At 41.4% G+C, this 24,589-nt stretch overlaps 1 protein-coding gene across 1 annotated transcript in view; it reads left to right on the plus strand.

The window, feature by feature from the left end:
- lclat1 (lysocardiolipin acyltransferase 1) overlaps window positions 1–24,589 on the plus strand; it is a 34,505-nt gene that overhangs the window by 5,179 nt on the left and 4,737 nt on the right. Inside the window, 3 exon segments of the mRNA XM_064927994.1 lie at window positions 23,880–24,049; window positions 24,333–24,489; window positions 24,492–24,530. Of these exon segments, the coding sequence (XP_064784066.1) occupies window positions 23,882–24,049; window positions 24,333–24,489; window positions 24,492–24,530 (364 nt within the window). The 5' untranslated portion in view covers window positions 23,880–23,881.

Raw genomic sequence — 24,589 nt, forward strand, 5'->3', positions numbered from 1 at the left:
TGGTATGGCAACTGCTCGGCCTCTGACCACAAGGCACTAGAGGGTTGTGCTTCCGGCCAGTACATCAATGGGGCCAAGCTTCCTGCCATCCAGGACCTCAATACCAGGCTAGGTCAGAGAAAGCCCCAGAAATTGTCAGACTCCAGCCACCGTAGTCATAGACTGTTTTCTCTGCTACCACATGGCAAGCGGCACCGGAGCACTACGTCTAGGTCCAAAAGGCTGCTTAACTTCTTATGGCTACAGGGGCAGTATTGAGTAGCTTGGATGAAAGGTGTCCAGAGTAAACGGCCTGCTCCTCAGTCCCAGTTGCTAATATATGCATATTATTATAAGTATTGGATAAAAAACACTAACGTTTCTTAAACTGTTTGAATGATGTCTGAGTATAACAGAACTCTTATGGCAGGCAAAAGCCTGAGAAGAAATCCAAACAGGAGGTGGGAAATCTGAGGTTGGTCGATTTTTCAACCCAGCCCCTATTGAATACACAGTGGGATATTGGTTATGTTGCACTTCCTAAGGCTTCCACTAGATGTCAACTGTCTTTAGAAACTTGAATGAGGCTTCTACTGTGATGTGGGGCCGGATGAGAGCTCTTTGAGTCAGTGGTCTGGCAGAGAGCCAGGTCCTGGTCATGTGCATAAACATCACAAATGGTCCTTTTGTTCAATTAATTCCATCTATCTATCTAATGTCCATTTATTTGGCACGTTTGATCCAGAAAAACACCGGTTCCAACTTGCGTAACGTGACTACAAAGTATCTCAAAAGTTACCTGTAAACCTTGCCAAAACATTTCAAACTACTTTTGTAGTAAAAATACTTTAGATATTTTTTTTTACATAAAAAATTGAAGACTGGATGATCTGTGTTCAATACAGGAAGAAAACAAACTCAAGCATGCTCTCTGGTCTTGCGCCTCTATCAAACAAACATGAAGTGACACTCGTTCAAGGTGTCCGTACTTCATTGAACAAAGGAATAACCTCAACCAATTTCTAAAGACTGGTGACATCCAGTGGAAGCGGTAGGAACTGCATGGAAGTCCCTTTAGAAATCTGGATTCCCAATGAAAAATCATTGAAAACAGGGTGACCTCAATCTGAATGGTTTGTCCTCAGGTTTTCGTCTGCTACATAAGTTCTGTTATATTCAGTCATGATTCAAACAGTTTTTTAGAAACTTCAGTGTTTTCTATCCAAATCTACTAATACTATGCATATCTTCTGGGGATGGGTAGCAGGCAGTTGAAATTGGGCAAGCTTTTCATCCAAAATTCCAAATGCTTCCCCCTATCCTAGAGTAGTTAACTAGGGAAATTGTGTCACTTTTCTTGCGTTCAATGCAATCAGAGTCGGGGTATATGCAGCAGTATGGGCCACCTGGCTCGTTGAACTGTTGAAAGGCCATTTATTCCTAACAAAGACTAATTTGCCAGAATTTTACATAATTATGACATTGAAGGTTGTGCAATGTAACAGTAATATTTAGACTTGGTGTTGCCACCTGTTCGATTAAAATACATAATGGTATTTCACTGAAAGAATAAATGTTTTGTTTTCGAAATGATAGTTTCCGGATTTGGCCACATTAATGACCAAAGGCTTGTATTTCGGTGTTGTTTATTATATTATAATTAAGTATATGATTTGATAGAGCAGTCTGACTGAGCGGTGGTAGGCAGCCACAGGCTCGTAAGCATTCATTCAAAAAGCAGCTCTTAGCAATGCTGGGATTCACAGCGCTGTTTGACTTCAAGCCTATCAACTCCTGAGATTAGGCTGACAATACTGAAGTGCCTATAAGAACATTCAATAGTCAAAGGTATATGAAATACTAATGGTATAGAGAGAAAGTCCTATAATTCCTATAACTACAACTAAAAATTCTTAACTTGGAATATTGAAGACTCGTGTTAAAAGGAACCACCAGCTTTCATATGTTCTGTGCAAGGAACTTAAACGTTAGCTTTTTTACATGGCACATATTGCACTTTTACACTGTTTTTGCGTTTTTTAAAACCCAAATTGTATGTTTCATTATTTATTTAAGACTAAATTGATTTTATTTATGTATTATATTAAGTTAAAATGTGTTCAATCAGTATTTGTTGTAATTATTACATATATATGCATATAAAAATTGGTATTTTTGTTTTTTTGGTCCTCCAATAATCTGTAACAGCATTGAAAAATCATGATCGGTCAACCTCTAGCCTGAATGCCAAGCGTCACGTCTGGAGGAAACCTGCCAGCATCCCTGCGGTGAAGCATGGTTCTGGCAGCATCATCCTGTGGGAATGTATTTCAGCAGCAGGGATGGGGAGACAAGTCAGGATCAAGGGAAAGATGAACGGAGCAAAGTACAGAAAGATCCTTGTCGATAACCTGCTCAGGACCTCAGACTGGGATGAACCCTAAGCACACAGCCAAGACAACGCAGGAGTGGCTTCGGGACAAGTCTCTGATTGTCCTTGAGTGGCCCAGCCAGAGGCCGGACTTGAACCCGATCGAACATCCTCTGGAGAGACCTGAAAATAGCTGTACAGCAACACTCCCCATCCAACCTGACAGAGCTTGAGAGGATCTGCAGAGAAGAATGGGAGAAACTCCCCAAATACAGGTGTATCAAGCTTGTAGCGTCATACTCAAGAAGACTTGAGGCTGTAATCACTGCCAAAAGTGCTTCAACAGAGTAATGAGGAAAGGGTCTGAATTCTTATTTTGTTTTTATTGGTTGTAAATTCTTTTGCTTTGTCATGGGGTTTTCTGTGTAGATTGATTGGGGGGGGGGGGTGCAATTTAAACAAATTTAGAATAAGGCTATAATGTAACAGTGAGAAATCCAAGGGTCTGAATAGTTAACGAATGCACTGTATTTCAATGATATAGAAATTAATCGTCGTTGTTGGTAATCAAGCCCACTACTGTTGTGTCATCTTCAAACTTGATTGAATTGGAGGCCTGCATGGCCATGCAGTCATGGGTGAACAGGGAATACTGGAGGGGGTGGCTGAGAACTCTCCCTTGTGGGGCCCCAGTGTTGAGGATCAGCGACGTGGTGATGTTGTTTACTACTTTCACCACCTGTGGTGGCCTGTCAGTCAAGGACCCAATTGCATAGGGGCAGAGTTCAGACCCAGGGTCTCAAGCTAAATGATGAGCTTTGAGGGAACTATGGTGTTGAATGCTGAGCTGTAGTCAATGAGCCACATTCTTACATACAGTGGGGGGGAAAGTATTTAGTCAGCCACCAATTGTGCAAGTTCTCCCACTTAAAAAGATGATTTTCATCACAGGTACACTTCAACTATGACAGACAAAATGAGAAAAGAAAATCCAAAAAATCACATTGTAGGATTTTTTTATTAATTTATTTGCAAATTATGGTGGAAAATAAGTATTTGGTCACCTACAAACAAGCAAGATTTCTGGCTCTCACAGACCTATAACTTCTTCTTTAAGAGGCTCCTCTGTCCTCCACTCGTTACCTGTATTAATGGCACCTGTTTGAACTTGTTATCAGTATAAAAGTCACCTGTCCACAACCTCAGAGTGACACTCCAAACTCCACTATGGCCAAGACCAAAGAGCTGTCAAAGGACACCAGAAACAAAATTGTAGACCTGCACCAGGCTGGGAAGACTGAATCTGCAATAGGTAAGCAGCTTGGTTTGAAGAAATCAACTGTGGGAGCAATTATTAGGAAATGGAAGACATACAAGACCACTGATAATCTCCCTCGATCTGGGGCTCCACGCAAGATCTCACCCCTAGGACCTAGTGAATGACCTGCAGAGAGCTGGGACCAAAGTAACAAAGCCGACCATCAGTAACACACTACGCTGCCAGGGACTCAAATCCTGAAATGCCAGACGCGTCCCCCTGCTTAAGCCAGTACATGTCCAGGCCCGTCTGAAGTTTGCTAGAGAGCATTTGGATGATCCAGAAGAAGATTGGGAGAATGTCATATGGTCAGATGATACCAAAATATAACTTTTTTGATAAACTCAACTCGTCGTGTTTAGGGGACAAAGAATGCTGAGTTGCATCCAAAGAACACCATATCTACTGTGAAGCATGGGGGTGGAAACATCATGCTTTGGGGCTGTTTTTCTGCAAAGGGACCAGGACTACTGATCCGTGTAAAGGAAAGAATGAATGGGGTCATGTATCGTGAGATTTTGAGTGAAAACCTCCTTCCATCAGCAAGGGCATTGAAGATGAAATGTGGCTGGGTCTTTCAGCATGACAATGATCCCAAACACACCGCCCGGGCAACGAAGGAGTGGCTTCGTAAGAAGCATTTCAAGGTCCTGGAGGGGCCAAGCCAGTCTCTAGATCTCAACCCCATAGAAAATCTTTGGAGGGGGTTGAAAGTCCGTGTTGCCCAGCAACAGCCCCAAAACTGCATGGAGGAATGGGCCAAAATACCAGCAACAGTGTGTGAGAACCTTCTGAAGACTTACAGAAAACGTTTGACCCCTGTCATTGCCAACAAAGGGTATATAACAAAGTATTGAGAAACTTTTGTTATTGACCAAATACTTATTTTCTGCCATAATTTGCAAATAAATTCATAAAAAATCCTACAATGTGATTTCTGGATTATTTTTTTTCTCATTTTGTCTGTCATAGTTGAAGTGTAACTATGATGAAAATTACAGGCCTCTCATCTTAAGTGGGAGAACTTGCACAATTGGTGGCTGACAATACTTTTTTGCCCCACTGTAGGTATTCCTTTTGTCCAGATGGGATAGGGCAGTGTGATGGTGATTGCATCGTCTGTCAACCCGTTGTAGAGGTATGCAAATTGGAGTGTGTCTAGGTGGAAGTGATATGATCCTTGACTAGTCTCAAAGCTCTTCATGATGAGATGAGTGCTCCAGGGGCAATAGTCATTTAGTTCAGTTTTCTTTGCTGTCTTTGGTACAGAAACAATGTTGAATAGTTCTAGTGACGGGTACATCCTGTTTGAGTTTCTGCCTATAGGACTGTAGGAGCATTTGACGAAGGGAGGGCGGGGGAGGGCCGTTTTTGCATCGCGGAAGTTAGAGTAGCAGTGATCCAGTGTATTACCCGTACAAGTGCTGCAATCAATATGGTGATAGAATTTAAGTAGCCTTGTTCTCAAATTTGCTCATGTTTATTATGAACTATCATGTGCATAGTGATGCACCAAAACTTTAGTGCATTTTTATAGGATAAGCATTAGGGTTGCACAATTTGGGCAATATTCAGAGGTGGAAATTTTCTGTGGGAATTAACGGGAGTATATGGGAATTAACGGAATATATGCAAATTAATATTAATACCATTTAAATGTAGATGTTTTTTGCATAGGATATATTTACCATATGGTGACAAATATAAACCTTTTACCTTATCATAAGTAGACATAATTAAATCCTTCCAATAGAAATAAAAAAACTTTATGAATTGAACATTAATAGCAGGAGTTGACTCTTCACGTGATGATGATTTCACTGAATAAAAGAAAGGGAATATGGAATGATCCCCAATGAGCCATTGCATCTCAAACATTTTCAATATACGTCTGTAAAATGATAGTCTAGAAACTAAAGCTTTGGTTGTCTTCCTCTCAGGCTTCCATGCATTCTCCCTGGACCTCAATGTCCACCTCTTGAACATCACTCTGAGACCTCATCTTCACTGTCACTTTCCAACCTTGTTGAGGATGGCTCGTTGTCAGGCTCAGAAAGCCTCACATTTGCCCAATGGCCACCAATTTTTCAACCCGTGTATTGGTCAGCCTGTTGTATTCCCAAACAAGGGCCAGTTGTGCTCTGAGGTGGCTGATGTTGGTGGGATTTGGAGAATGATGGAGGCAAATGGGGGGAAAGAGCCTCAGATCCACAAAGTCCCTTCCACCAGGTGGCTGATGCAATATGGCAGTCATGCTAACATTCCAAGTCCTTGCTTGGAAGTGTACTTCCCCAGAATGCCAAGAACCTTGCCCTCATCCAGGCCAAGGTGGCGAGACATGGTAGTGATGACACCGTAGGCCTTGTTGAGTTCTGCACCAGACTGATGCTCTTGCCAGCATATTTGGGGTCAGACATGTATGCTGCAGCATGTATGGGCTTCAGGCAGAAGTCTTCACGCTTTTTGATGTATTTCAGAACTACAGTTTCCTCTGCTTGGAGCAACAGTGAAGTGGGCAGGGCAGTATGGATTTCTTCTCTTACATCTTCAAGCAGTCTGAACATCAGACAGGATGGCATTGTCTCCCTCAATCCGTGCAATGGCTACTGCTATAGGTTTCAGGCTGCTTACCACTCTCTCCCAAAATACATCATCCATGCAATGTACACACCGGTGTGTCTGTTGTCCCTTGTCTGTGCTCTTGTAGAATAGTGGTTGAGGGTGGAGATGGTGTAGTTAATTATTCCTTGCCCACACATTCGACCACCCATCAGAGATGACTGCAATAGTCTGCTTTCTCTATGATTTGCTTTGCCTTCACTTGAATTCTGTTGAACTCTGCATCCAGCAGATTAGTAGATAAAGCATGTCTGTTTTGAGGGATGTATGCGGGGCGAAGAACATTCAGAATTCTCTTCCAATACACATTGCCTGTGGGCATCAGAGGTGAACCAGTTGCGTACACAGCTCAAGCAAGACATTAATCAGCATTTCTCTGACTACGTTCCTCCATTGAGTCCAAAAAACTTCTAATTCCAGGAGGACCATGAGCTATTGCTATCGATAAGGTGTCTGATTCATCATTTTCACCTCGAATAGAAGAAGAGGGACTTTTGTCACAGGTTGTGAGCGCTGAGGGAACTTTATGCACTTGGCCAGATTCTGCATCTTTGTTACATTCTTCACATGTGATTTGGCACAGTATTTTCAAATGTACACCACTTTTCGTTCTACATCAGCTGCAATGAAATGTCTCCACACATCAGATATTACCCGTGGCATTTTCCTGTAAAGATTGGGGGGGAAATGTAGTAAAAAAAAAACTAATACAATTCCATGTACAGGTAAACAGTTAGGTAGTTAGATTTAAATAACTACTTTTGTAAGATGTTTTAAAATGAAACGTGTATGGAAACAGGTGAATTAACACTCAGTTAGCAGGCTCAAGCAAGCTAAAAACCCACATGGTAGCAAAAACTAACTAGCAGAAATTGCTAACAAGTTAGAAATGATTTAACACTTTGCTGTAGGCTACTATTTACTAGTTATCAAAAAATCATGCATGTCATTAAAATATATTCACCCCACCCAGTATTGTAATCAAAACTTACAGAAATAATGTAGTCCTTTGGCTCAGACAGTGTAGTACTGTGGGCTTAATAGCATCTCGCAGAACGACAGATTTTCACCTTGTCAGCTCGGGGGATCCAATCTTGCAACCTTACAGTTAACTAGTCCAACGCTATAACGACCTGCCTCTCTCGTTGCACTCCACAAGCCTGTTACTTGAATGCAGTAAGCCAAAGTAAGTTGCTATCTAGCATTTAAACTTATCTTATAAAAACAATCAATAAATCATTATCACTAGTTAAGTACACATGGTTGATGATATTACTAGATATATATCAACAAACAGATTACCGACCATTTTGAATCTCACCATACCTTCTCTGCTATGCAATCTGGTTTCAGAGCTGGTCATGGGTGCACCTCAGCCACACTCAAGGTCCTAAACGATATCTTAACCGCCATCGATAAGAAACATTACTGTGCAGCCGTGTTCATTGATCTGGCCAAGGCTTTTGACTCTGTCAATCACCACATCCTCATCGGCAGACTCGACAGCCTTGGTTTCTCAAATGATTGCCTCGCCTGGTTTACCAACTACTTCTCTGATAGAGTTCAATGTGTCAAATCGGAGGGTCTGCTGTCCGGACCTCTGGCAGTCTCTATGTGGGTGCCACAGGGTTCAATTCTTGGACCGACTCTCTTCTCTGTATACATCAATGAGGTCGCTCTTGCTGCTGGTGAGTCTCTGATCCACCTCTATGCAGACGACACCATTCTGTATACTTCTGGCCCTTCTTTGGACACTGTGTTAACTGTGTACAGGCAAGCTTCAATGCCATACAACTCTCCTTCCGTGGCCTCCAATTGCTCTTAAATACAAGTAAAACTAAATGCATGCTCTTCAACCGATCGCTACCCACACCTACCCGCCTGTCCAACATCACTACACTGGACGGCTCTGATTTAGAATACGTGGACAACTACAAATACTTATGTGTCTGGTTAGACTGTAAACTCTCCTTCCAGACCCATATCAAACATCTCCAATCCAAAGTTAAATCTAGAATTGGCTTCCTATTTTGCAACAAAGCATCCTTCACTCATGCTGCTAAACATACCCTTGTAAAACTGACCATCCTACCAATCCTCGACTTTGGCGATGTCATTTACAAAATAGCCTCCAATACCCTACTCAACAAGTTGGATGCAGTCTATCACAGTGCAATCCATTTTGTCACCAAAGCCCCATATACTACTCACCATTGCAACCTGTACGCTCTCGTTGGCTGGCCCTCGCTTCATACTCGTCGCCAAACCCACTGGCTCCATGTCATCTACAAGACCCTGCTAGGTAAAGTCCCCCCTTATCTCAGCTCGCTGGTCACCATAGCATCCTCCCACCTGTAGCACACGCTCCAGCAGGTATATCTCTCTAGTCACCCCCAAAACCAATTCTTTCTTTGGCCGCCTCTCCTTCCAGTTCTCTGCTGCCAATGACTGGAACGAACTACAAAAAGCACTGAAACTGGAAACACTTATCTCCCTCACTAGCTTTAAGCACCAACTGTCAGAGCAGCTCACAGATTACTGCACCTGTACATAGCCCACCTATATTTTAGCCCAAACAACTACCTCTTTCCCTACTGTATTTAATTAATTAATTTATTTTGCTCCTTTGCACCCCATTATTTTTATTTCTACTTTGCACATTCTTCCATTGCAAATCTACCATTCCAGTGTTTTACTTGCTATATTGTATTTACTTTGCCACCATGGCCTTTTTTTTGCCTTTACCTCCCTTATCTCACCTCATTTGCTCACATCGTATATAGACTTGTTTATACTGTATTATTGACTGTATGTTTGTTTTACTCCATGTGTAACTCTGTGTCGTTGTATGTGTCGAACTGCTTTGCTTTATCTTGGCCAGGTCGCAATTGTAAATGAGAACTTGTTCTCAACTTGCCTACCTGGTTAAATAAAGGTGAAAGAAAGAAAGATATATTATCTAGCGTGTCCTGAGTTGCATGTAATCTGGCTGAGCATACAAGTACCTAAGTATCTAACTGAGCGGTGGTAGGCAGAAGCAGGCGTGTAAACATTCATTCAAACAGCACTTTCTTTGCGTTTTGCCAGCAGCTCTTCGTTGTGCGTCAAGCATTGCGCTGTTTATGACTTCAAGCCTATCAACTCCCGAGATGAGGCTGGTGTAACCGAAGTGAAATGGCTAGCTAGTTAGCTCGCGCTAATAGCGTTTCAAACGTCACTTGCTCTGAGTCTTGGAGTGGTTGTTTCCCTTGCTCTGCAAGGGCCGTGGCTTTTGTGGAGCGATGGGTGACGCTGCTTCGAGGGTGGCTGTGTTCCTGGTTCGAGCCCAGGGAGGAGTGAGGAAAGGGACGGAAGCTATCCTGTTACACTGGCAATATTAAAGTCCCTGTAAGAACATCCAAAGGTATATGAAATACAAATGGTTTAGAGGGAAATAGTCCTATAATAACTACAACCTAAAACTTCTTACCTGGGAATATTGAAGACTCATGTTAAAAGGAACCACCAGCTTTCATATGTTCTCATGTTCTGAGCAAGGAACTTAAACGTTAGCTTTCTTACATAACACATATTGCACTTTTACTTTCTTCTCCAACACTTTGTTTTTGCATTATTTAAACCAAATTGAACATGTTTCATTATTTATTTGAGGCTAAATTGATTTTATTGATGTATTATATTAAGTTAAATTAAGTGTTCATTCAGTATTGTTGTAATTGTCATTATTATAAATAACATTTTTTTTTAATCGGTATCGGCTTTTCTGGTCCTCCAATAATCGTTATCGGTAACGGCGTTGAAAAATCGTAATCGGTCGACCTCTAATCTCATTAGTGTGCAAGATCTTGAGAATCAGCTGTACATGTGATGGAAGAATGCACTGTGCATGCAGAGGGTTGCAAGTCCATTGACTTGGGGATAGTTTAACCAAAATATGCCTCAAGACCTAGAATTGCCCTATGCTTATCCCACAAAAAAGGTTCACTGTTATAAGCTATTTTTTTAAATGAATTTAGCAAATTTCCCAAAATTCCAGTGCTTAACTTCCCATTGAAAGTTTTCGGAAAGTTTCCTACCCTTTGCAACCCTAGTAAGCATTAGAATAAGCCACCTCGGTATTTTCAACCATTGTTGATCATATATCTCTAGGAGCTAATTCGTTGTCAGTATTGTGGAATAATTCTGTTAAGGTAAGATTTTGAATGGAGAAAGCTGACCCAAGAGCAGTGCTGCCTTTTTGATTCAATCAGTATCGACACATGCCTCAACGACGCAATGAGAGAATTTTCTCTTTAGGTTGTGTTCTGGAAAACATGTTACATCTTTGACGGTTGTAGGAAAGATGCATCGTTAAAACACTTGTAAGCCTAAATTCCATTGCTATCGGGAAACCGGGCCCTGGAGGGTTTCCAAAACCTCCCGGGCCAGCGGGCAGCCCTGTATGTCGATTCCTGCTGTGTATTGATCATTAGCACAACTAAGCCTTTCTCTCTCCCTGACCTTTATCGGAGATCCAATGGAAACAAGTCATTAAAGTGTTGTTGTTTTTTTCTCCCCCCACTGACTAACGCTTCACTCCCTGCAAACTGCACAGCTCATCAGACTGCAGCAATTAGCTGTGAGCAAAGTGGTGATGGAACCCAGGGGTAGAAGTCCTCTTTTTTTTCCACTGCAACTGTTCAGCTAGACTAACTCACTAGTTCAGTTAGTGGCTCAGTTGGTAGAGCATGGCACTTGCAATGCCACAGTTTGATTCCCACGAGACCAGTATGAAAAATGTATGCACTCACTACTATAAGTCGCTCTGAATAGAAGTATGCCAAATTACTAAAATGGAAGAAATTAAATGTAATTATTTAGGCAAATGGTTTAGAGAGCATAGAACCAAGAATGGGCAAGACTCGGCTTGCTGTTTAGACATGGTTGAGCTCTCATTTCCATTTGCTCTATGGTGATATCTGGTCTAGACTCAGACTGGAATGCAATACCATTGCCAGGGTATGCACGGTCAGACTAACAGCAAATATTCTGCATTGCAGTTAGGCAAGATCCTATTTTAGGCAATGCTCTGTGGACATTGCTATGGTGATTTGAATAAACATTTAGTCAAGCCTCATCTTGTGATTTTATTACAGGTTGTCTGCAGGTCCTTAAATTAATTTAAGACTGACTTTTTTATTAGATTTTAAAATGCCTTAACAGCAGGGTAGGTAGCCTTTACAATTTGATAGTATTGTCGAATTAGTGTTTCCCCTATGTATGTATTTTTTTGTTTATGACTAAAATCAGATAAAGTATGTATAACATTTTATGGAACAATATATTTTTAAATAACAGTCTTTGAACTAACAATCACCAAAATAAAATGTAGACAGTCTGGTAGAATCTAAAATTCCAAAAATGTCATGGCATGCGGTCCCCATTTTTAAAATTTTGTGAAAATGTTTGTGTCATTCTGACAATGTGTAGAATTACAGGAAACTAGCATTAAAGAGCTGAACACTCCAATAGGCATGTGTGTTATTTTGTTGCTCATTAGAAAAAAACATATTTCAGTCTTGGTGTTTCCTGACCGATTCCGCTTTTGGTTTATTATATTAATTATTTTTGTCCCCCATGAGACACTGAAGCCTATTTCACTTCCTCAAAATCCCCAGAATGAAACCAAGATGACTCAAGACATCTGTAATGTTTGTTTTTGCCGAGGATGTTTTAGTTGTGCAATTTTACAATGTAACTAAGGTGTTTGGTGCTGTATTTCCCAAGTTAATAAAAAAAAGTGTGGTCTTATGTAAACAAAGTCTGAGCTGCTGGGCAGGTCTGTCTCATTGTCTAATGCTATTGGATAGAGTGCAATCACTGCAGCTGTTCACCCAATGTTAGTCGGCAAATGGACATTGTCAAATCAAAACCCAACCTTCATTTACCTGTTGTGACGCACGGATGTTCCAAACTCCCATTTTAGACAATGAACCTATTTACACTTTGTCGTCAATGTTGACACTAGAATAACTGTTTTCTGACTCATCAATGCCAAAAAGGCCATTTTCAAAGGGATTCATTGCTTTTTAAAGGCACTTTTTTAAACTGTAAAATGTTTTCCCCACCCAATGGCAAAATGTGTAGTATTGTAGGAAATTTGATTTAACTCACATTTTATTGTTTGCATATACACACATTTAGATGTTAAGGGTGGAGCCAAAATACTTGTGTGTTTTAGCTCCAACAGTGCAGTAATATGTAACAATAGACACATGTTAAAAGCAAAATAATGGAATTAATTCATATTAGTATGAGCAATGTTAGAGTCCAGAGTATAAATATACAGTGCATTTGGAAAGTATTCAGACTCTTTCACTTTTCCACATTTTACTTTTTCTAAAATTGATACAAAAACACAATACCCCATAATGACAAAGCAAAAAAAAATGTTTTTTGCACATTTATCATAAATGTAACCGATATCAAATTCACATACCCTTTCAAGCCCTTTACTCAGTACTTTGTTAAAGCTCCTTTGGCAGCGATTCTTCTCTGCAGGTTAGAGGTCGACCAATTATGATTTTTTTTTCAACACCGATACTGATTATTGGAGGACCAAAAAAGCCGATACCAATTAATTGGCCGACTTAATAAAAAAACATATATATATATGACAATTACAATACTGAATGAACACTTATTTTAACTTAATATAATACATAAACAAAATCAATTTAGCCTCATAAATAATGAAACATGTTCAATTTGGTTTAAATAATGCAAAAACAAAGTGTTGGAGAAGAAAGTAAAAGTGCAATATGTGTTATGTAAGAAAGCTAACGTTTAAGTTCCTTACTCAGAACATGAGAACATATGAAAGCTGGTGGTACCTTTTAACATGAGTCTTCAATATTCCCAGGTAAGAAGTTGTAGTTGTTATAGGACTATTTCTCTCTCTACGATTTGTATTTCATACACCTTTGACTATTGGATGTTCTTATAGGCACTCTAGTATTGCCAGTAACAGTATAGCTTCCGTCCCTCTCCTTGCCCCTACCTGGGCTCGAACCAGGAACACATTGACAACAGCCACCCTCGACACAGCGTTACCCGTGCAGAGCAAGGGGAACAGCCACTCCAAGTCTCAGAGCGAGTGACGTTTGAAACGCTATTAGCGCGCACCCCGCTAACTAGCTAGCAATTTCACATCGGTTACACCAGCCTAATCTCGGGAGTTGATAGGCCTGAAATCATAAACAGAGCAATGCTTGAAGCATTGCGAAGAGCTGCTGGCAAAATGCACAAAAGTGCTGTTTGAATGAATGCTTACGAGCCTGCTGGTGCCTACCACCGCTCAGTCAGACTACTGTATCAAATCATAGACTTAATTATAACATAACACACAGAAATATGAGCCTTAGGTCATTAATAGTTTCCGGATTCGACCATATCATCTCGAAAACAAGATGTTTATTCTTTCAGTGAAATACGGAACCGTTCCGTATTTTATCTAACGGGTGGCATCCCTAAGTCTAAATATTCCTGTTACATTGCACAACCTTCTATATTATGTCATAATTACGTAAAATTCTGGCAAATTAGGCGGCCCAAACTGTTGCATATACACTGACTCTGCGTGAAGTGAACGCAAGAGAAGTGACACAATTTCACCTGGTTAATATTGCTTGCTAATCTGGATTTCTTTTAGCTAAATATGCAGTTTTAAAAATATATACTTCTGTGTATTGATTTTAAGAAATGCATTGATGTTCATGGTTAGGTACAGTCGTGCAACGATTGTGCTTTTTTCGCACATGCGCTTTTGCTAAATAATTCCCCGTTTGGTGAAGTTGGCTGTCTTTGTTAGGAAGAAATAGTCTTCACAGTTCACAATGAGTCATGTTAGCAGGCAATATTAACTAAATATGCAGGTTTAAAAATATATACTTGTGTATTGATTTTAAGAAATGCATTGATGTTTATGGTTAGGTACACATTGGAGCAACGACAGTCCTTTTTCGTGAATACGCACCGAAACGATTATATGCAACGTAGGACACGCTAGATAAACTAGTAATATCATCAACCATGTGTAGTTAGTGATTATGATTGATTGTTTTGTATAAGAAGTTTAATGCTAGCTAACAACTTACCTTGGCTTCTTTACTGCATTACTGCATTTGCGTAACAGGCATTCTCCTCGTGGAGTGCAATGATGACCAGGTGGCGAATCGCATCTCTGCATGTCTGGCAGACATATCAGTGTGGATGACGGATCAACACCTCAAGCTGAACCTCGGCAAGATGGAGCTGCTCTTCCTCCCGGGGAAGGACTGCCCGTTCCATGATCTCGCCATCACGGTTGACAACTCCATTGTGTCCTCCTCCCAGAGCGCTAAGAACCTTGGCGTGATCCTGGACAACACCCTGTCGTTCTCAACCAACATCATGGCGGTGGCCCGTTCCTGTAGGTTCATGCTCTACAACATCCGCAGAGTACGACCCTGCCTCACACAGGAAGCGGCACAGGTCCTAATCCAGGCACTTGTCATCTCCCGTCTGGATTACTGCAACTCGCTGTTGGCTGGGCTCCCTGCCTGTGCCATTAAACCCCTACAACTCATCCAGAACGCCGCAGCCCGTCTGGTGTTCAACCTTCCCAAGTTCTCTCACGTCACCCCGCTCCTCCGCTCTCTCCACTGGCTTCCAGTTGAAGCTCGCATCCGCTACAAGACCATGGTGCTTGCCTACGGAGCTGTGAGGGGAACGGCACCGCAGTACCTCCAGGCTCTGATCAGGCCCTACACCCAAGCAAGGGCACTGCGTTCATCCACCTCTGGCCTGCTCGCCTCCCTACCATTGAGGAAGTACAGTTCCCGCTCAGCCCAGTCAAAACTGTTCGCTGCTCTGGCCCCCAATGGTGGAACAAACTCCCTCACGACGCCAGGACAGCGGAGTCAATCACCACCTTCCGGAGACACCTGAAACCCCACCTCTTCAAGAAATACCTAGGATAGGATAAGTAATCCTTCTCACCCCCCCTTAATGATTTAGATGCACTATTGTAAAGTGGCTGTTCCACTGGATGTCAGAAGGTGAATTCACCAATTTGTAAGTCGCTCTGGATAAGAGCGTCTGCTAAATGACTTAAATGTTAAATGTAAATGTAATGTAATCAGGTGGTTAGAGCGTTGGACTAGTTAACTGTAAGGTTGCACGATTGAATCCCCCGAGCTGACAAGGTGTAAATCTGTCATTCTGCCCCTGAACAAAGCAGTTAACCCACTGTTCCTAGGCCATCATTGAAAATATGAATGTGTTCTTAACTGGGTTGCCTAGTTAAATAAAGGATAAATAAAGGTGTAAAAAAGAAAAATGGGCCAAATCGGTGTCCAAAAATACGATTTCCGATTGTTATGAAAACTTGAAATCGGCCCTAATTAATCGGCCTTTCCAATTTAATCGGTCAAGCTCTACTGCAGATCCTTTCAAACTCTGTCAGGTTGGATGGACAGCGTAGCTGCACAGCTATTTTCAGGTATCTCCAGAGATGTTCGATCGTGTTCAAGTCTGGGCTCTTGCTAGGCCACTTGGACTTTCAGATTCTTGTCCCAAAGCCACTCCTGCTTTGTCTTGGCTGTGTGCTTAGAGTTGTCAAGTTGGAAGGTGAACTGTCGCCCCATTCTGAGGTCCTAAGCAGGTTTCCATCAAGGATCTTTCTGTATTTTACTCCGTTCATCATTCCCTCGATCCTGACTAGTCTCCCAGTCCCTGCAGCTGAAAAGCAAACCCACAGCATGATGTCAATGTGTCTGAATACTTTCCAAATGCACTGTACATATGAAGTCAAATCTAATTTTATTGGTCACCTGCAAATAACATCTGCTAACCATGTGTGAGTGTAGCGAAATGTTTGTAAGGACTAGAAGCGAGGCAGCCCTCTGTCGGGTCCATCAAGTGGGTAAAACCGTATGAAAACATTTATTTAAAATGACCAGTACCATGACTACGTACATAGGGCAGCAACCTCTAAGGTACATGGCTACCACCCGGTTACTCTTCCATCTAGTGACAGTGACCTAAAGTTCAAGGCATTGTACTGGGTGGGGGTTGGCTAGTGGTGTCTCTTTAACAGACTGATGGCCTTGACATATAAGCTGTTTTACAGTCTCGGGACCAGCTTTGATGCACCTGAACTTACCTCGCCTTCTTGATGATAGCGGGGTGAACAGGTCCTTGATGATCTTCTTGGCCTTCCTGTGACACTGGGTGCTGTAGATGCAGGCAGTGTGCTGCCGGTGACGTGTTGGACAGACCGTACCACCCTCTGGAGAGCCCTGTGGTTGTAGGCGGTGCAGTTGCCGTACCAGGCGGTGATACAGCCCGACAAGATGCTCTCAATAGTGCATCTGTGAAAGTTTGAGGGTCTTATGGGCCCAAACAAATTTCTTCAGCCTCCTGAGGTTGAAGAGGCGCTGTTTCACCTACACCACACTGTCTGTGGGTGGACCATTTCAGATGGTCAGTGATGTGTACACTGAACTTTTAAGCTTTTCACCTTCTCCGCTGCGACCCCATTAGTGTGGATTGGGGAGCGTAACTGTGAAATGTTATTTTTGCCCCATGTCAAAACATGTAGAGTTGCAGAAAATGTCAATTCAAAACGGCAACATTTTCTCTCTGCGACCTCTAAAGCCGTGCCCGACGCTAAGTTTGCCACAGCTGCTGAAAACAATATAGGAAAAACACTGAACTGGAGCTGGGACAATAAACCAAAAATTACTGACGTTGCCTTCCTCTTACCAATACAATTTTGCTGACATCGGTGATTAGGTGACACAATGTTCCTGCTGATTTTGGGGGTTAAAAAACATTTGTCAACAGTAATGTGCAGAATTTGTATTTTTAAAATATTTTATTGAACCTTTTATTTAACTAGGCAAGTCATTTCCTGCAATGAAAGTGTATGCCTTGTCCCTTTTTCGCTTCACTCCTGCTCCCCCCTCTTGCACACTGAGTAATGCATGCATACTGACAGTGAGCAACAGTTTTTAAAACTGTTGGAGTTGAGTCTCTGCTTTGTGAGTATAACAATTATTTCCTAACTGTCAGTATAGAGGAAATAACACCACAGAGAATATAATTGAGGTGAAGCGCCCAAGGAGCGCAGAGGGCATTTGCGGTGAATACCAAAAATAGTCTCTATTGGCCTACAAAAGGGATGCTTTTTCAGAATATTACAGTGTACTGTTAGATCAATTCCATGGCTAAACAGTAACAATATCATATTCAGAGTTTGCAATCTAGCTAATGTGTTTTGAGTTCCCACTTCCTCTGGTGGTAAATTATGTATAAAATAGCCTAGGCCAATATGTACAGAAACCATGCAGGCAAATTCATCTCTCAAAGTATCAGGATCCTATTTTGACAAATGTCCATTGTGCATTCCCTGAACATGCTAAATGAAATAGCTGACTTCTTTCATGTGTTACTTGGCACTGGAAAAAGTCAGTCTCGAGCGCTCCCGCTTAGCTACCTTGCTTCGAAGTATAGACATTTGATACCTGAATCCCTGAATGGGGGATATTATACTGAATGGATATATATTATAAAATAATAAGACTTTGTTTGGTTAGTTGGCATAATGTTTGTTTGGTTAGTTGGCATAATATCTCCAGGAGAGCTACTGGGTGTGTAATTTTTGTTGTTGCTGAATTACAGTTCGTATAAACAAATCAGTCGATTTGAAATAAATTTAATTGTACCCTAATCTATGGATTTCACATGACTGGGCAGGGACGCAGCCAATCAGTCCCTGCCCCCCGCCTTTAAATTTAACCTTTATTTAACTAGGCAAGTCAGTTAAGAACAAATTCTTATATACAATGACACTGGCGTACACTGGCCAAACCTGGACGACGCTGGGCCAATTGTGCGCCGCCCTATGGGACTCCCAATCACGGCTGGTTGTGTTACAGCCTTGATTCGAACCAGGGTGTCTCTAGTGACTCCTCTACCATTGAGATGCAGTGCCTGCGACCCGGTGCAGACAGAAATACTCCACTTTTCACCTCTCATCCTCTGAGGACCCTAAAGGTGTGTCCTCCTCACTTCCTGTGTGTGCTCTTCAGCGTGTGTTTTGGGAGTAAGTTGTGGGAGAGAGCAGTAACAGGGGAGGTGTAATTGTGCTGAGCCAGGGTGTTCCTCACCTCTGCCACGCTTCATGTTAAAAAACAACTCTTAAACCCCATCCTGGCTTTGTATGACACACACCTGAGTTGTTAGTGCACCGGTCTATCATCCACTTTGCGTGCTGCTGCCGTGAGAGCTGCTGTGTCATGCTGTTGCTATGCATGGTGGTAATGACAAGAGGGGGGTTGGGACTAGGAGACTTGTGCAATAACAGCGGTAATTGAGGTGGAGGAGCATGAACCCACAGGTGAAACACCTGCTTGGTGGAGCAGAACTCCCTTCACCAAGTCAGCAAGACCGAGCAATAAAGACTAGCTGCATAAAAAAAGCCATATTCAAAAGTGATTCAAAAGCTTCATTTTGCTCTACATTTTAGTTTCTTTCCTACTGATTTAGTGTAATGATAATTTTTATTTCCTTAGGATAGGCTTATACTTTTATCCAAAGCACATACATAGCCTACATCCCAATTCTTAGGCCAGTAGCTGACACTAACAGTAGTTCTGGGAAAGTTTGTCCCACCTCTTGGGTTTCAAATAAAATTGTATTTGTCACATACGCTGAATAGAACAGGTGTAGACCGTACTGTAAAATGCTTACTTACAAGCCCTTAACAAACAATGCAGTTAAGAAAATAAATACTAAATAAATAAAAAGTTACACAATAAATAAAAATCATGAGGCTATATACAGCGGGTACTGGTACCGTGTCAATGTGCGGTTGTACAGGTTAGTCAAGGTAATTTGTACATGTAAGGTAACGTGACTATGAATGGATAATAAACTGCAAGTTGCAGCAGTGTGAAAACAAAAGGGGAGGGTGAGTGTCGATTGACTAAATTAAAAGTTTTGGCAGTTTCCTGGACTTTCTGACTGGTCGCCAAGGTGGTGAAGGCAGGAAACAACATCTCCACTTCACTGACCCTCAACACTGGGGCCCCACAAGTGTGTGTGCTCAGCCCTCTCCTGTACTCCCTGTTTACCCATGACTGTGTGGCCATGCATGCCTCCAACTCAATCATCAAGTTTGCAGACGACACAACTGCAGCGGGCTTGATCACAAACAACAACGAGACAGCCTACAGGGAGATGAGGGCACTCTGAGTGTGGTGTCAACAAAACAATTGAGTTTGTCTCCTGAGGGGGAAATGTGTTGTCGTGCCCTCTTCACAACTTTCTTAGTGTCTTTGGACCATGATAGTTTTTTTGGTGATGTTGACACTAAGGAACTTTAAACTTTCGATAGACAACTCTAGATGGATAAAACCCGTTTTGGCATGGACATTGCCAATGGCTTCCACCATTTTAAAATGATCAACTTGGTGGGACTCTATGGGTTAAGGAAGGAACAATTAGGGAAGCACGTTATATCGGTGAACATATCGGAATCGGTCGATATTAGCTAAAAATGACAACTTCTGTATTGGCCAGATGTCTAGTTTAACGCCGATGTGCAAAACTGATGTCAAAGCTGACGTGCATACCTATATGACGTAATGACGCCACATAAAATGTTGCGCAACACAGCATTCCTAACCTAGCCCACAATGTCTGCTGTGTGGATCAAGCAGTCATTTGAAAGAGTAAGAGCATTTCAGCGAGACAACTCAAAGGCGAAATCCATTAACACCAAGATAATGGAATTGATTGCCCTTGACAATTAACCGTTCTGTCGTGGGTGATGTTGGCCTTCACGACTGGTTGAGCACTGGTACACACTAACAAGTGCTCTATTTTTCAGATGTTGCCCTACCGGAGTTGCACAGTAATAACGTTACTGCTATTAGCTTCACAACATACTATGGAATGCCGTTTGGGTCTTTGCGTGTCAAATAACACTATTTGACAATAACACTTTGACGTGTTAAATAAGCTTTTAATTTGACACTTCAAATAACACAGTTGTATTATAGAAGGATGTGTGTGCTGAAATTGCATGTGCAAGCCAATATTTAGACTAGATAATGTTAAACAAGGTTGGAATGTAAAGCAATGAAATGGGGTATCGGTCTACTCTGTGACACCCACAGAACTGAAGAGTTTATGCCAATATTAGCATTGTAGCTCTTATTGCTTGACATAGGTTGACATATATGGCTCAATCCGGTTGTTTAGAGTCCCACCATAAGATCGACGATGCTAAAATTCTTTGGGTGTCACTGAGTAGACTGATACCCCATGTCATTTATCCACAATCCATAGGTAAGGCTGTACAGTGAAATAAGTATACCACCAATGCAATTTTAAAGTAATACATCCAGTGTGATTTCAACAGATTTTTGTCAAATTAATGAATTGTCTTGTTTGTTTTTTTTTATATAACATTCCAACATCGTTTTGTATGATGTAGTCAATTATGGCATAATTCTACAATTTGTATTCATTTGCATCACTGTCAATGACATATTGGTGTTAGAATGGCCAAGTCAAAGTCCAGACCTGAATCCAATCGAGAATCTGTGGAAAGAACTGAAAACTGCTGTTCAAATGCTCTCCATCCAACCTCACTGAACTCGAGCTGTTTTGCAAGGAGGAATGGGAAAAAATTTCAGTCTCTCGATGTGCAAAACTGATAGAGACATACCCCAAGCGACTTACAGCTGTAATCGCAGCAAAAGGTGGCGCTACAAAGTATTAACTTAAGGGGGCTGAATAATTTTGCACGCCCAATTTTTCAGTTTTTGATTTGTTAAAAAAGTTTGAAATATCCAATAAATGTCGTTCCACTTCATGATTGTGTCCCACTTGTTGATTCTTCACAAAAAAAAATACAGTTTTATATCTTTGTTTGAAGCCTGAAATGTGGCAAAAGGTCGCAAAGTTCAAGGGGGCCGAATACTTTCGCAAGGCACTGTATATGAAATACGAGTGATAGTGTAATCAATGTGTAATAGCTACGTAAAGAATGTATGAATGCGTTACATTATTATGTGATGTACAGTCATATTCAGGTCCTGATTGGTCAGTGTTATTTGACACATTAAGTGAAATAAATGGGGTTTTACTGGTAATGGGGACATGTGTGAATGCCAACAAAATGTATATATATATTTTTTTCCAACTTTATTTAACCAGGTAGGCCAGTTGAAGTCGGAAGTTTACATACACCTTCGCCAAATACATTTAAACTCAGTTTTTCAGAATTCCTGAAATTTAATCCTAGTAAAAATGCCTTGTCTTAGGTCAGTTAGGATCACCACTTTATTTTAAGAATGTGAGATGTCAGAATAATAGTAGAAAGAATGATTTATTTCAGCTTTTATTTCTTTCATCACATTCCCAGTGGGTCAGAAGTTTACATACACTCAAATAGTATTTTGTAGCATTACCTTGAAATTGTTTAACTTGGGTCAAACGTTTCGGGTTGCCTTCCACAAGCTTCCCACAATAAGTTTGGTGAATTTTGGCCCATTGCTCATGGCATAGCTGGTTTAACTGAATCAGGTTTGTTGGCCTCCTTGCTCGCACACGCTTTTTCAGTTCTGCCCACAAATCTTCTATGAGATTGAGGTCAGGGCTTTGTGATGGCCACTCCAATACCTTGACTTTGTCCTTAAGCCATTTTGCCACAACTTTGGAAGTGTGCTTGGGGTCATTGTCCATTTGGAAGACCCAATTGCGACCAAGCTTTAACTTCCTGACTGTCTTGAGATGTTGCTTCAATATATCCACATAATTTTCTTTCCTCATGATGCCATCTATGTTGTGAAGTGCACCAGTCCCTCCTGCAGCAAAGCACCCCCCACAACATGATGCTGCCACCCCCATGCTTCACGGTTGGGGTGGTGTTCTTCGGCTTGCAAGCCTCCCCCTTTTTCTTCCAAACGTAACAATGGTCATTATGGCCAAACATTTCTATTTTTGTTTTATCAGACCAGAGGACATTTCTTCAAAAAGTACAATCTTTGTCCCCATGTGCAGTTGCAAACCATAGTCTGGCTTTTTTATGGTGGTTTTGGAGCAGTGGCTTCTTCTTTGCTGAGTGGCCTTTCAGGTTATGTCGATTATAGGACTCGTTTTACTCTGGATATAGATACTTTTGTACCTGTTTCCTCCAGCATCTTCACAAGGTCCTTTGCTGCTGTGGGATTGATTTGCACTTTTCACACCAATGTACGTTCATCTTTAGGAGGCAGAATGTCTCCTTCCTGAGGGTTATGACAGCTGCGTGTTTCCATGGTGTTTAAACTTGCGTACTATTGTTTGTAGAGGTTGACCGACTGATTTTTCAACGCCGATACCGATTATTGGAGGACCAAAAAAGCCGATACCGATTAATCGGCCGATTTTAATAAATAAAATAAAAACATTTATGTATATATGTAATAATGACAATTACAACAATACTGAATGAACACTTATTTTAACTTTAATATAATACATCAATAAAATCAATTTATCCTCAAATAAATGAAACATGTTTAAATAATGCAAAAACAAAGTGTTGGAGAAGAATGCAAAAGTGCAATATGTGCCATGTAAAAAAGCTAATGTTTAAGTTCCTTGCTCAGAACATGAGAACATATGAAAACTGGTGGTTCCTTTTAACATGAGTCTTCAATATTCCCAGGTAAGAAGTTTTAGGTTGTAGTTATTATAGGAATTATAGGACTATTTCCCTGTATACCATTTGTATTTCATTAACCTTTGACGATTGGATGTTCTTATAGGCACTTTAGTATTGCCAGTGTAACAGTATATACAGTGGGGCAAAAAAAGTATTTAGTCAGCTACCAATTGTGCAAGTTCTCCCACTTAAAAAGATGAGGCCTGTAATTTTCATCATAGGTACACTTCAACTATGACAGACAAAATGAGAAAAAAAATCCAGAAAATCACATTGTAGGATTTTTTAAATGAATTTATTTGCAAATTATGGTGGAAAATAAATATTTGGTCACCTACAAACAAGCAAGATTTCTGACTCTCACAGACCTGTAACTTCTTTATATTTAGGCTATTCAGTGAAAATGTGAAATATTCAGGTCTAAGATGAGATTGTCGGCGAGCTGCATAAAATCCAGTTCCTTGATCACAGCATTTTAGCAGTAAGAAACCCCTGGCTCCGACCCCTATTTACATTCCACAATAGGAATGTCTGCCTTGGTTTTTCCACTGTTTTTGTGGAAATGTAGGAAGATCCACAGAACATGAGGGTTTGGTATTGATGAGGACATAACTCCATTTTTGTCTTACATTAGGCTGGTTCATGATTAATCCAATCCTTCCTCATTATGCCCAACTTGCAGTTCCACATCAACATAGGAATTTGGCAGAATTGATTAGCCGTCTCTGGAAGTGTTTCCTACTTATCTCCTTCATGATCAGTTTAATACTGTAGTGAACTAACAAGTTGTCTTCACTGATGCATAAGGAGAGTCCAAATATAAATATGAAGTAATCTCTCTCCTTCCCCAGGTATGGCGGTGTCTGTGCGTGGGCTGTACTTTGTGGTGACCCTGTTTCTGGGAAGTTTTTTTGGCAGCATCTTCATGCTGGGCCCTGTGCTACCTCTAATGCTGCTGTCACCCTCCTGGTACCGCTGGATCACAGACCGTATCGTGGCCACCTGGCTCACCCTGCCCGTGGTGAGTCATCTTACCCCTCATCTGTTTCTCGGTGTTCCTTATGTCTGCATCCACTTATGTCTCTTATCACCTTTTGTTTGACCACTGTGGTTAACTGTTTCACCTTTTTGGTTTTGACCTAACATTCTTTGATCTATTGTCTTGATATTCTTTGACCTCTCACTGACTTTTTTTTTGTACTATTCTTGGTGTCTGTGTTTTGGAACCAAATGAAATGAGTCTTCCTGTTCCTACGTACCTCCCACCCTCTCCCTCCCCCGTTTCCCTCCCTACCCCTGTGCAGGCCCTGCTGGAGCTGGTGTTTGGGGTGAAGGTGGTGATCACGGGTGATGGCTTCATCCCAGGGGAGCGCAGTGTGATCATCATGAACCACCGGACGCGTCTGGACTGGATGTTCCTGTGGTGTTGCCTGCTGAGGTACAGCTACCTGCGACTGGAAAAATCTGCCTCAAGGCCGCCCTCAAAGGTGTGCCAGGCTTCGGTGGGTGTAAGCAACACACATACACCTCAGCATGGGTTACACAGTGATTTTTTTTTTTA

Source organism: Oncorhynchus masou, chromosome 21 (assembly GCF_036934945.1).
Source record: "Oncorhynchus masou masou isolate Uvic2021 chromosome 21, UVic_Omas_1.1, whole genome shotgun sequence".
Lineage (NCBI taxonomy): Eukaryota > Metazoa > Chordata > Actinopteri > Salmoniformes > Salmonidae > Oncorhynchus > Oncorhynchus masou.